General features: G+C 39.4%; 1 protein-coding gene across 2 annotated transcripts in view; it reads left to right on the top strand.

Moving 5' to 3' along the window:
- The window catches only part of LOC106576778 (gamma-aminobutyric acid receptor subunit pi), a 78,322-nt gene extending 70,577 nt beyond the window's left edge, over nucleotides 1-7,745 (top strand). The window contains exons 9-11 of one of the 2 annotated variants that reach the window (XM_014154177.2): nucleotides 4,071-4,261; nucleotides 4,368-4,459; nucleotides 4,575-4,895. In XM_014154177.2, coding sequence (XP_014009652.1) covers nucleotides 4,071-4,261; nucleotides 4,368-4,459; nucleotides 4,575-4,611 — 320 coding nt within the window. In that variant the 3' untranslated portion in view covers nucleotides 4,612-4,895. Of the gene's footprint in view, nucleotides 1-4,070; nucleotides 4,262-4,367; nucleotides 4,460-4,574 lie in introns of both variants that reach the window. The other variant, XM_014154175.2, reaches the window with a different exon arrangement.
- The last annotated feature ends 6,531 nt before the right edge of the window (nucleotides 7,746-14,276 follow it).

Raw genomic sequence — 14,276 nt, 5'->3', positions numbered from 1 at the left:
TCATTAGGGCCTTTTTTAACCAGAACATGAATAATATTCAAGGTGGACGAATGCATACTCTTTTATAACGTATTGGAACGAGGGTACCCAACATGAACTCGCGCGCCAGGTGTCTAATGGGACATCATCGTTCCATGGCTCTTGTTCGGTCAGATCTCCCTCCAGAAGACTCAAAACACTTTGTAAAGGCTGGTGACATCTAGTGGAAGCAATAGGAAGTGCCAAAATATTCCCCAGCCCCTGTGTTTTTCAATGGGATAGGTTTAAAGGTAATACAACACATCAGGTATCCACTTCCTGTCAGAAAATGTCTCAGGGTTTTGCCTGCCAAATGAGTTCTGTTATACTCACAGACACCATTCAAACAGTTTTAGAAACTTTAGAGTGTTTTCTATCCATATATAATAAGTATATGCATATTCTAGTTACTGGGTAGGATTAGTAACCAGATTAAATCGGGTACATTTTTTTTATCCAGACGTGCAAATGCTGCCCCCTAGCCCTAACAGGTTAACTTCTATGGGTTACGTGGGAAAAAAACAACAAAATGTCATTATTCAACTTTTTTCAAACATACAACTATTTTACACCATTTTAAAGATAGACTTCTCGTTAATCTAACCACATTGTCCGATTTCAAAAAGGCTTTACAGCGAAAACAAAACATTAGATTGTGTTAGGAGAGTACATAGACAAAAATAATCACATAGCCATTTTCCAAGCAAGGACATGTGTCAATAAAACCCAAAACACAGCTAAATGAAGCACTAACCTTTGACGATCTTCATCAGATGACACTCCTAGGACATTATGTTACACAATACATGTATGTTTTGTTTGATAAAGTTCATATTTATATCCAAAAACAGCACTTTACATTGGCGCGTGATGTTCAGAAAATGTATTCCCACCAAAACTTCCGGTGAATGTGCACATCAATTTACAAAAATACTCATCATAAACATTGACAAAATATATAACAATTATTTTAAGAATTATAGATAGACTACCCCTGGATGCAACCGCTGTGTCAGATTTTAAAATAGCTTTACGGAGAAAGCACATTTTTCAATATTCTGAGTACATAGCTCAGCCATCACAGTGAGCTATTCAGACACCCGCCAAGTTCGGGGCAACCTAAACTCAGAATTAGTATTAGAAATATGCTCTTACCTTTGCTGATCTTCATCAGAATGCACTCCCAGGACTGCTACTTCCACAAGAAATGTTGTTTTTGTTCGAAATAATCCATATTTATGTACAAATACCTCCGTTTTGTTCATGCGTACAGATCACTTATCCAAAGGCATAATAACGCGCGAGTGCGGAACGAGAGACGAAAAGTCAAAATGTTCCATTACCGTACTTAGAAGCATGTCAAACGCTGTTTAAAATCAATCTTTATGGTATTTTTTACGTAAAATTGCGATAATATTCCAATCGGACAATAGCATATTCATTCAAGAAGAAAAAGAAGGAGGGGCGCGCTCGCGGGACCGAGCATATCCAATCCCTTTGTTGCCAGGCAGACCACTCAGTAACTGAGCTCCTATTATCTGCCCAGTGACAGGAAAATGCTCAAACCACTTTCTGAAGGCTTTAGACAGCCAATGGAAGCCTTAGGAAGTGCAACGTCACCCCACAGACACTGTAGCTTCGATAGAGAATAAAAAGAACTACAATTCTCAGACTTTTCACTTCCTGCTTGGATTTTTCTCAGGTTTTTGCCTGCCATATGAGTTCTGTTATACTCACAGGCACCATTCAAACAGTTTTAGAATCTTCTGAGTGTTTTCTATCCAAATCTACTAATAATATGCATATTCTCGTTTCTGGGCCAGAGTAGTAACCTGTTTAAATTGGGTACGTTTTTCATCCGGCCGTGAAAATACTGCCCCCTAGCCCAGACAGGTTAACCATTCGGAGTTCATTCCTAACCTTAAGAATTCGGAGTTAATGCCTTAACTTAAACTTGGAATGATACAGAGAAGTAACCAAACACTTGAAACAATTTTGAAATTTGACGTTTGAGAAACATGGAAGAATGTCTAATTCTGACGTGAGACTGTGAGAGCTTGTTGTTTTGAACCTAAAATATACTATAAGTAAAAAATGTTCCTGCATTGCAGGAAGGTTATCCTGCAAAAGGGTGATCAAATTGAGATCCTTCATCTGTAGAATGCAGGCGGTTAGAGAAAACAGACTGTTCCACAAGTGACTCATACTCCTGTTAGCTTACCTTCACATAACTGTAATATTACTTATACATCTAGCCTGATGTACATTGAAAAATATAGAATCGCAACATGTAAAGTGTTGGTCCCATGTTTCATGAGCTAAAATAAAAGATCCCAGATATTTTCCATATACACAATAAACATATTTCTCTCAAATGTTGTGCACAAATTGGTTTACATCCCTGTTAGTGAGCATTTTTCCTTTGCCAAGATAATCCATCTACCTGACAGGTGTGGCATATCAAGAAGCTGATTAAACAGCATTATCATTACACAGGTGCACTTGTGCTGGGGAAAATAAAAGGCCACTCTAAAGTGTGCAGTTTTGTCAAACAACACGCCCCTACTTTTTTTTAAGGTACTGCATCTGTGACCAACAGATGCATATCTGTATTCCCAGTAATGTGAAATCCATATGTAATACCCTTGTTTGAACCAGGTATTGAGTTTATTTGTTATAATTAATTGGTATTATATTTAAAAGATGATTGAATTGCTCCTAAACTGTAATGTTGTTAATGCATTATGCTTTTTGAAGAAATATTTATTTAATGTATAAATGAATAGTTTGTTTTATTTTGAAGTTTAAGTTTTGACCAATACGGTCGCTTGTTAAGTTGTGGCCAATGGGAGTTGATCTGGTTAACGGGAGGCCTGGGAAAAAAGAGAGGGAAAAAGACCTTGATGAAAGGATGGACGTTTTACCTTAGGAAGGTTGGTGAAGAAAAATTATAAAAGAAGACGACAGAACTAGAACAAAACCCATACCTACTAAGGTATGAAGGGAAATACATGTTTTATTTTATAAAAGAGTTGTTATAATTTTGTTAAAACTTAGTAAAGACTGAAGCTACCGTCTCGTCGTGGAGGTATTTGCCTTGAGGTTAGCCTAGCATCGAGTGACATCGGGAGATAATGGCTTGGGAAGCTTAACGAGTTCGTGTTCCCATGGGATATCGGTTACGGCTAAGGAGTACTGTCTGCATGGGTAGCTGTGCTTGCCTTGGACTTTGTGAGGAAACCTGCATGGAACTGCCATACTTCGCTGAGGGAATATCGACCAAGTAGTGAGTAACCACAACGTGAGGTGCTTCAGGATATTTTTGGGTGTCTTCATTTTATTTTAGCTCAAACGCGCGCCAACGGTTTATTCAAGCAAACTTGAAATAATTTGGACACGGGTTGTGCACGACTCATTGGGGATTATTTTTTATTTCTTTTGATGTTGTGTCTGAAAATGTATTTGTGTTTGAAAAGGTTTTAATACACATATGGAACGTTATGTATATTGCCTTGGTGGAGTCATTGATTGTTTCAATTTAATTTAATGCATGGGATGGTTTATCCTGATTCAATAACAGAAACCTATAATCTTTTAATCTGAAATTAATACCCTATTGTCATAACCCAAGATAGTTTACAATAGGAATTCTTATTGGAGATGTCCTTCTCACCTAACATCCCATGCTGCTGAGATACTCTGCATAAGTTAATATTGTGAGAGTCATATTCGAGCCTGGTGAGAGGGTTACACAGATTAGAGCCGAATTAATTCATTTCAATTGACTGATTTTCCTTACAAACTGTAATGCAGTAAAATCTTTGAAATTGCTGCATGTTGCGTTTATATTTTTGTTCAATGTATTAATGTCAGGTAAGTCAACTCAAGCTGAATTCCTCATGTGTGGAGTGACTACAGATGTAGTCCGTCATTAAGCCTTAGGGTTTGTGTTGTTATATGTGAATTGAAATGAAAACTTCAGGACACTGGACATCTTGATGATTTCAAAAATTTAATGAATCATCCAACCATTGTGTTGTGTACTGTGACAGGAGTGACCACAGTTCTGACCATGACCACATTAATGATGGGTGCCAGGACGTCCCTGCCTAACGCCAACTGTTTCATCAAAGCCATCGACGTGTACCTGGGCATCTGCTTCAGCTTCATCTTTGGAGCCCTGATCGAGTACGCCGTGGCCCACTTCTGCACCCTTAACCATCCCGACGCCAACATTGTCATGGTGAGGCCTTCAGTGTTGTTAACGTCAGTCATGCGGTTATTATTGTCATGTTCATCATCATTAGCATTGCAATAATTTACATGATCTTGATCATTGTCATCATCAGCATTATTATTATCGTCATCGTCATCCCCATCATTATCAGAATCATCATCTTCATCACCTTTGCCATGTTTCATCTGCTCGTACTGTATGGATGTAAGTATCTCCACCATTTTTCTGTTTATTTCAGATGAGAACATCAGTTGATTGGGGCGACTCTTCAGTCCTCTTCTCACTGTCTCTCTCTCTCTCTCTCCCTCCTCTCCTCCAGTACGGTCACCAGATGGGAGGCTTTGACGAGGAGATGAATGGCATGGTCACCACCATCGCCGCTGAAAACAACAGGGCCAAGAGGCGTAAGGAGAAAGCTGCTGTAGATGAAGCGGCCTTAGCGGCCACAGCTGAGCTGGTACTTTGCCCCTCCAGCCCCACTGGCAGTGCCAAGCCTGAGGCCCCTGAGGAGCCCCCCAACCGATGCCTCATTGTCCTGGTCCTCCTCCGCAAGGTCCTACGCAAAGCTGCAAACTGTTGCCATGTGGAGAATCCCCACTTAATAGACAATTACTCCAGGATGACCTTCCCCCTCTCCTTTGTATTCGTCAACCTCCTCTATTGGACATACTACCTGTACTTGTAATCACAGGGGTGTGGGAGTGTGTTTGGGTATGTTTCTGTCTGTGATTCATACATGTGTTTTTTTTATTTTTTTTTAAACAATGCACATTTTTACATTCATGTTATGAGTGAGGCATAGTGTACAGTCAACCATGCCACATTTATTATACCTTATTTAGCTCATTACAGCTTTCATAATTGATTGATTTCCATGTTGTTATTTTATTCTCGCCTGCTGATGGTCATAGACGACCTACAGATGTAGGATCTTAATATGAGCCAGTTTTCTACAGCAGGAAAATTATCCTGCAGCAACATGAAATGTGAATTATTATATGGACTATAATTACTTTTTTTGTAGGGGTTGATACATTTTTCATTATTGCAAATCAAGTGTGACATTTTAAAGTACAAATGTCAAACTTTAGAAGCCTTTTTAAACCTTGAATACTCTCTCAAAACAATTTAAGTTGCTTTACTGGCATGAGAAACATTGTGTTTACATTGCCAAAGAAAGTGAAATAGATAATAAACAAAAGTGAAATAAACATACCAAAATTACCAGTAAACATTACACTCACAAAAGTTCAAAAGAATAAAGACATTTCACTCTCTCTCTTTTTCTCTCTCTCATCCACTCTCTTTCTTTCTCACCCCCCTCGCTACCATTTCCTCTCTCCACCACATTATGGAAATTTACTCTCAAAGGCACCTATAAACTATTTTATTTAATTTTTCATCATACTATTCTGTTTCCAGTATGTTTTACAAGGGACACAACTGCCAGCACCTTAACTGGAATAATGCAATAGAATGGTGTGGATACACAGCTCCTACTGGACACGCGAGTAACAGTGATATATGCCGTATTGTTTCATTGGAGCTGGTAAATAGTATTTTCCACTGTGCTTTGTGATACATGCCATCTTAATCGTTAAGCTAGTACCTTGTATTAGATGTTTTAGGACATTTTAAATAGAGGTGAAACCTCTACTGTATTTTAACAGGATGTCATCATCAATCATCGTTTCATCATCCAGGAAGCTTTGCATGTTGAACTAACATGCAAAGCTTCCTCAATCTTTTGTCAATGTCCTTGTTCTCTGTCGTGTGAGTGTTGTGTGTGATGACGAATGTCATATATTCCCGATAATGTTTTCACATTTAAGTAACCAAAGGACCAAAGATTTCAATTTGATTTGTAATCCTTCATGGTTCTCTTTTGACTTTGTTGCGTACATTTTGAAATGATTAATTCTTAGTTCCCATTGCTGCGTGAAAAATCCTACATCGAAGGTAATAGCATGCTATATCAGCATGCAAAAGGAACACTGCAACATTCCATAGTCCTGTGCAGACAGACACAGTCTCACAATCTATGCATGTTTGTTTATATCCTAAATATTAAGTGCATTTTTCTGTTACAATGCTTTCACCCATTTCCGTAAAGCCATTGACAAGTAGGTTGTCCAGAGCATAGAATAACAACATAATGATTTGTTTCATGATGATGATATTGATCATCGTAATGCATTCTCTTAATTAATGTACATAATGGAAGTTTATATTTGAAATAATTCGCCAGAATGCAACATTAACATTTGTGTTAATCTCATTTTCGCCATAAGGGTTTTCTTCTAGCCTTCTCTTTTTCTAAAATGCAATCCAATGCATTTGCTCTGCCAAACATGGTCTTGTTCAGTGCAATAGAATGAAATATCAAATATCTTTGATAATGAGCTAACTACTGATGAAAATAGAAAGACAATTATTTCGGTTTTGTTTTGCACGGTTACCAATAACTTTATTTTGCTTTCTGTTTCTTTGCTTGTTTTGGGTTTTCATTGGGTTGTTTGCTAGACTAGGGAAGATAAGTATTGATTGTAATGCAATACAAACGGAGGCTATCTAAAAATCTAATATTATAGAGAACTGCCCTCAATTATACTGTCACTGGGGACCAAACTTAGATGTTACTTACATTGAATGTACACTTATATTGAACTTACTACAGTTTTGATACAAAATGCTTCTCTATGTTGCTAGAGCAACTTTATAAGTAAAGTTTGATCTCTTAGAATCTGGTCTATGGTAAAGAAGAAAAATGCACTGAACTAATATATGTAGATCAGTGCTAAATCATGACGGTCAACTTACAGTGTATGTTACATGGTCATTGTGTTGGGTCCCCTGATATCCCCTACGCTACTGTAGCCAGTGCCAAAATGGAGCAAAATAATCCACTAAATCAAACCACTAAGGAAATATTCCCTTTGTTTCACGAGAATCCCACAAATTCCCATTCCCAATTTCCCTTTACTGTGGATTTGCAACAAATGTGTTTGCTATTTAATAATGTTGTCAAGTGAGCCCCTCTTTTTGGACTCCAGACTCAATGTCTCCTCTCCCAAGATGTAACTACATAATTAGTGATCTGTTTTGCTGCAGTGAATGGACACAGTATTGGATAAATATCCGCAATGGCAGGATACATGATACACAGGACACATGTCCAGGTACTGCAAGTCCAAGCAACCAACCTGACCAATGAGAGTGTACTATTCTACATTCCCTCCCCTACCCACTTGCCTCTGACAGACTGATTGGCCAACGTTGGAGAAACCTATTTTCCTAAAATGTTCAAGGTGATGTTGTGTTATTGACGTCAACGTTCTTGGGACATCTTCCTGTAAAATGTGTTCACACTGTAACATTTGAATGTAGACATTTTGTTTGCTGAAATTGTTGTAAATAGATAGTTATACTTTGCATGTTTATTTGATGTTTCAATATTGATTAATGTAATAAAATAAACTGCCTAAAATTGTGCGAGAGTTTTTAATCAAAATATTTTTGGGAAGTACTGTATTGGGAATATACAGCTCAAGTTAGCATGTTAATGAGTTTTCTCCAGAAAGTAAACTTTCAAGAGCACAGGATGATTTTCCTCTCAGTGTTTAGAAGTCAAAGCTGTTTGGGCAGACTGACATGGGGAATAAATACAAAGTGAATAACAACAGAATTAGGATTAGGGTGTAATAACAATAACAAGTAAAAATAACATGGCTATTTACAGGGAGTACCAGTTCCAAGTGGAAGTGCAGGGATATGAGGTGATTGAGGCAGCTACTGTATGTACAGTACTCATTTAAGGGTTTTTCTTTATTTTTACATTTTTTTACATTGTAGAATAATAGTGAAGACATCAAAACTATGAAATAACATATGGAATCATGTATTAACCAAAGAAGTCTTAAACACATCAAAATATATTTTATAGTTTAAATTCTTCAAAATAGCCACCCTTTGCCTTGATGACAGCTTTGCACACTCTTGGCATTCTCTCAACCAGTTTCATGAGGAATGCCTTTCCAGTTTTGAAGGTGTTCCCACATATAATGAGCACTTGTTGGCTGCTTTTCTTTCACTCTGTGGTCCAACTCATCCCAAACCATCTCAATTGGATTGAGGTTGCGTGATTGTGGAGGCCAGGTCATCTGATGCAGCACTCCATCACTCTCCTTCTCGGTCAAATAGCCCTTACACAGCCTGGAGGTGTGTTGGGTCATTGTCCTTTTGAAAAACAAATGATAGTCCCACTAAGCCCAAACCAGATGGGATGGCGTACTGCTGTAGAATGCTGTGGTAGCCATGGAGGTTAAGTGTGCCTTGAATTCTAATTAAATCACAGACAGTGTCACCAGCAAAGCACGCCCACATCATCACACCTCCTCCTCCATGCTTCACAGTGGTAACCACACATGCGAAGATCATCCGTTCACCTACTCTGCATCTCACATAGACACGGCGATTGGAACCAAGAATCTCAAATTTGGACTCATCAGACCAAACAGATTTCCACCGGTCTAATGTCCATTGCTCGTGTTTCTTGGCCCAACCAAGTCTCTTCTTCTTATTGGTGCCCTTTAGTAGTGGTTTCTTTTGAGTAATTCAACCATGAAGGCCTGATGCATGCAGTCACCTCTGAACAGTTGATGTTGAGATGTGTCTGTTACTTGAACTCTGTGAAGCATTTATTTGGGCTGCAATTTCTGAAGCTGGTAACTAATGAACTTATCCTCTGCAGCAGAGGTAACTCCGGGTTTTCCTTTCCTGTGGTGGTCCTCATGAGAGCCAGTTTCATCATCGCGCTTGATGGTTTTTGCGACTACACTTGAAGAAACCTTCAAAGTTCTTGACATTTTCTGCATTGACTGACCTTCATGTCTTAAAGTAATGATGGACTGTCATTTTTCTTTGCTTATTTGAGCTGTTCTTGCCATAATATGGACTTGGTCTTTTACCAAAAAGGGCGATCTTCTGTACACCATCCCTACCTTGTCACAGCACAACTGATTGACTCAAACGCATTCAGAAGGAAAGAAATTAAACAAATTACTTTTAACAAGGCACACCAGAGCATGCAAAGCTGTTATCAAGGCAAAGGGTGGCTACTCTGAAGAATCTAAAGTCTAAAATATATTTAAATATATTATTTATTTAACAATTCTTTGGTTACTACATGATTCCATATGTGTTATTTCATAGTTTTGATGTCTTCACTATTATTCTACATTGTAGAAAATAGTACAAATAAAGAACAATCCTTGAATGAGTACGTGTGTCCAATTTTTTGACTGGTACTGTACATATAGGGTAAAGTGATTAGGCAACAGGATCGTTAATAGACAGTAAAAGCAGCGTATGTGTTGAGTATGAAAGTGGGTTTTTGAGGTGTGAGTGTCTGTGTGGCGTCAGTATGTATGTGTATGTGTGTTAGCTGTGTGGGCGTATGTAGTGTGTGAGTGTGTGCATAGAGTCAGTGCAAGACAGTTAGTGCAAAAAAAGTGTCAATTGCAGCTAGTCCGGGTAGCCATTTGATTAGCTTTTTTAGCAGTCTTCTTTAGCGGTCTTATGTCTTGGGGGTAGAAGCTGTTCAGGGTCCTAATGATTCCAGACTGGGGCCCCGATTCTGACCTGATTATAGTGCGAGTAAATGAAACATAATTCGTCCTTTATGCACTTTTCTCTCTATGTGTATTCTGACCTTGAACTTAAGCATGAGAATAGCGTGCTATTCACCTGCTATTTGTTTTTGGGGAAAATCTAATAAGGTGCGGCAGAGGTGTTGTCGCTGTACAAAAAGTATAATTTGCTACAAATCTAACTTCTTTCTCATGAGATGCATATACAGTGGCTTTGGAAAGTATTCACCCCCCTTCACAATTTTCCTATTTTGTTGCCTTACAACCTGGAAATAAAATATATTTTGGGGGGGTTTGTATCATTTGATATACACAACATGCCTACTAATATTTTTTATTGTGAAACAAACAAGAAATAAGACAAAAAACTGAAAACTTGAGCATGCATAGCTGTTCACCCCCCCAAAGTCAATACTTTGTAGAGCCACCAATTTGCAGCAATTAAAGCTACAAGTCTCTTGGGGTATGTCTCTATAAGCTTGGCACATCTAGCCGCTGGGATTTTTGCCCATTCTTCAAGGAAAAACTGCTCCAGCTCCTTCAAGTTGGATGGGTTCCGCTGGTGTACAGCAATCTTTGAGTCATACCACAGATTCTCAATTGGATTGAGGTCTGGGCTTTGACTAGGCCAGTCCAAGTCATTTAAATGTTTCCCCTTAACCACTCGTGCGTTGCTTTAGCAATATACTTAGGGTCATTGTCCTGCTGGAAGGTGAACCTCCGTCCCAGTCTCAAATCTCTGGAAGACTGAAACAGGTTTCCCTCAAGAATTTCCCTGGATTTAGCGCCATCCATCATTCCTTCAATTCTGACCAGTTTCTCAGTCCCTGCCGATGAAAAACATCCCCACAGCATGATGCTGCCACCACCATGCTTCACTGTGGGGATCGCGAGGTGTTGGGTTTGCGCCAGACATAGTGTTTTCCTTGATGGCCAAAAAGCTACATTTGAGTCTCATCTGACCAGAATACCTTCTTCCATATGTTTGGGAGTCCCACATGCCTTTTGGCGAACACCAAATGTGTTTGCTTATTTTTTTATTTAAGCAATGGCTTTTTTTCTGGCCACTCTTCCATAAAGCCCAGCTCTGTGGAGTGTATGGCTTAAAGTGGCGTCACACTTGCTTGTTTTCCCCAGTGTATTAATCCCTGTTTCCTGTCTCTCTGGGCCAGTTTGTCTTGTGTGTTCCAAGTCAACCAGTGTTTTTTTCCTGTACTCCTGCTTTTGCTATTCTCCTTTTTCTAGTCCTCCCGGTTTTGACCCTTGCCTGTTTCTGGACTCTGTACCTGCCTGCCTGACCATTCTGCCTTCCTTGACCCCGAGCCTGTCTGCCACTCTGTACCTCCTGGAATCTGATCTGGTTTTGACCTTTTGCCTGTCCATGACAATTCTCTTTCCTACTCCTTTTGGATTTATTAAACATCTTAAACTCCAACCATCTGCCTCCTGTGTCTGCATTTGGGTCTCAGCTTGTGTCATGATAAGTGGTCCTACGGACAGGTACTCCAATCTCCACTGTGGAGCTTTGCAGCTCCTTCAGTGTTATCTTTGGTCTCTTTGTTGCCTCTCTGATTAATGCCCTCCTTGCCTGGTCCGTGAGTTTCGGTGGGTGGCCCTCTCTTGGCAGGTTTGTTGTGGTGCCATATTCTTTAATGGTGCTCAGTGGGCTGTTCAAAGTTTCGGATATTTTTTTATAACCCAATCCTGATCTGTACTTCTCCACAACTTTGTCCCTGACCTGTTTTGAGAGCGCCTTGGTCTTCATGGTGCCACTTGCTTGGTGGTGCCCCTTGCTAAGTGTTGTTGCAGACTCTGGGGCCTTTCAGAACAGGTGTGTATATATATATACTGAGATCATGTGACAGATCATGTGACACTTAGATTGCACACAGGTGGACTTTATTTAACTAATTATGTGACTTCTGAAGGTAATTGGTTGCACCAGATCTTATTTAGGGCTTCATAGCAAAGGGGGTGAATACATATGCACACACCACTTTTCAGTTTTTTTTCTTCATTTCACTTCACCAATTTGGACAATTTTGTGTATATTCATTACATGTGATCCAAATAAAAATCAATTTATATTACAGGTTGTAATGCAACAAAATAGGAAAAAGTAACAGTCAGTATCTGGTGCAGTCAAATTTCTCAAACAAAATTTCTCAGTCAAAATCGCGCCACAGGGTAGCAGTGGCTGTTACGTAGGTGGGACGAATTCGTCCCGCCTAGCCTAGAGAGGTTAAGTTATACAATACATGCATGTTTTGTTCAATCAAGTTCATATTTATATCAAAAACCAGCTTTTTACATTAGCATGTGACGTTCAGAACTAGCAAACTTCCGGGGAATTCGCTAACATTTTACTAAATTACTCACGATAAACGTTCACAAAAAGCATAACAATTATTTTAAGAATTATAGATACAGACCTCCTCTATGCACTCGATATGTCCGATTTTAAAATAGCTTTTGGTGAAAGCACATTTTGCAATATTCTAAGTACATAGCCCAGGCATCACGGGCTCGCTATTTAGACACCCGGCAAGTTTAGCACTCACCATAATCATATTTACTATTATTAAAGTTTCATTACCTTTTGTTGTCTTCGTCAGAATACACAGCCAGGACTGCTACTTCAATAACAAATGTTGGTTTTGTCCAAAATAATCCATCGTTATATCCGAATAGCGGCGTTTTGTTCGTGCGTTCCAGACACTATCCGAAATAGTAAAGAAGTGTCACGCGCTTGGCGCAATTCGTGACAATAAAATTCTAAGTATTCCATTACCGTACTTCGAAGCATGTTAACCGCTGTTTAAAATCAATTTTTACGACACTTTTCTCGTAGAAAAGCGATAATATTCCGACAGGGAATCTCCTTTTCGGCAAACAGAGGAAAAAATCCCAAAGGCGGGGCGGTCGGGGTCACGCGCATAAGCTAGTGTCTCTTGATCGGCCACTTGAGAAAGGCGATAATGTGTTTCAGCCTGGGGCTGGAATGACGACATTCTGTTTTTTCCCGGGCTCTGAGAGCCTATGGACGACGTGGGAAGTGTCACGTTAGAGCAGAGATCCTTAGTAAATGATAGAGATGGAAAAGAAGTTCAACAAATGGTCAGACAGGCCACTTCCTGTAAAGGAATCTCTCAGGTTTTGACCTGCCATTTGAGTTCTGTTATACTCACAGACACCATTCAAACAGTTTTAGAAAATGTAGGGTGTTTTCTATCCATATGTAATAAGTATATGCATATTCTAGTTACTGGGTAGGAGTGGTAACCAGATTAAATCGGGTATGTTTTTTATCCAGCCGTGTCAATGCTGCCCCCTAGCCCTAACAGGATAATGTCCTAGGGTTGTCATCTGATGAAGATCATCAAAGGTGAGTGCTGCATTTAGCTGTCTTCTGGGTTTTGGTGACATTATATGCTGGCTTGAAAAATGGGTGTCTGATTATTTCTGGCTTGGTACTCTGCTGACATAATCTAATGTTTTGCTTTCGTTGTAAAGCCTTTTTGAAATCGGACGGTGTGGTTAGATTAACGAGAGTCTTGTCTTTAAATGGCTGTAAAATAGTCATATGTTTGAGAAATTGAAGTAATAGGATTTTTAAGGTTTTGAAAATCGCGCCACAGGCTGGCAGTGGCTGTTACGTAGGTGGGACGAATTCGTCCCACCTAGCCCATAGAGGTTAATGGGAACATCATATCAACTTTGTACAACACTATAACAACTGTGGCAGTCCTATCAAAAGATGAGTACTCACATTTTATGGAACAGTGAAGTCGGTGTTTCTTTCTTTACTACATCCGAGATTTGTCAAGGTTCTGGAAATTCTCCTATGGAAAAAAGGCATTTGGCAGATTAGGATTGTGACCATGTCCGTCCTACGGAAAGCCACAATCGGCGATCAGTTCAGTGTTCTGGGCTAACTGGGTGACAGTAGCTAGCTAAGATGATCTACTAGCTAGCTAAATCCTCAAGCTGGTTCGCCAGCGAGTTAACTTGACTTAAACTAACGTTACCTCTAAATGACAAGATAATGTGTAACTTCTTAACCTAGCTAGCTATATGAACTTTGGTGCTAGCGCCGTGGAAACATGTTATGAGCTAAATGTGTGTATGCTAGCTAGCTAGCTAAGTTAGATTGTTAGCAAACATTAACAGTCACCGTAGTTTCCATCTTGTCCAAGTATTTTTGTGAACTCCATCTCTCAGTTGTTCTTCTGTGTTAGGGGGATACTTTCTTTTTGGCATAATTGGTCATTCGTAACAACAACCACTCCCTTAGCTTTAGCGCTAGCTAGCTTCCCCTTTTTTGCCTTTATTTTACGCGGGTCCTTTTATGTAGTCGAAACTTAATGCCGGTG

The sequence above is a fragment of the Salmo salar genome, chromosome ssa18 (genome assembly GCF_905237065.1).
Source record: "Salmo salar chromosome ssa18, Ssal_v3.1, whole genome shotgun sequence".
Lineage (NCBI taxonomy): Eukaryota > Metazoa > Chordata > Actinopteri > Salmoniformes > Salmonidae > Salmo > Salmo salar.
Note: the sequence above shows the minus strand (reverse complement) of the source record. Positions and strands in the feature narration are given on the sequence as shown.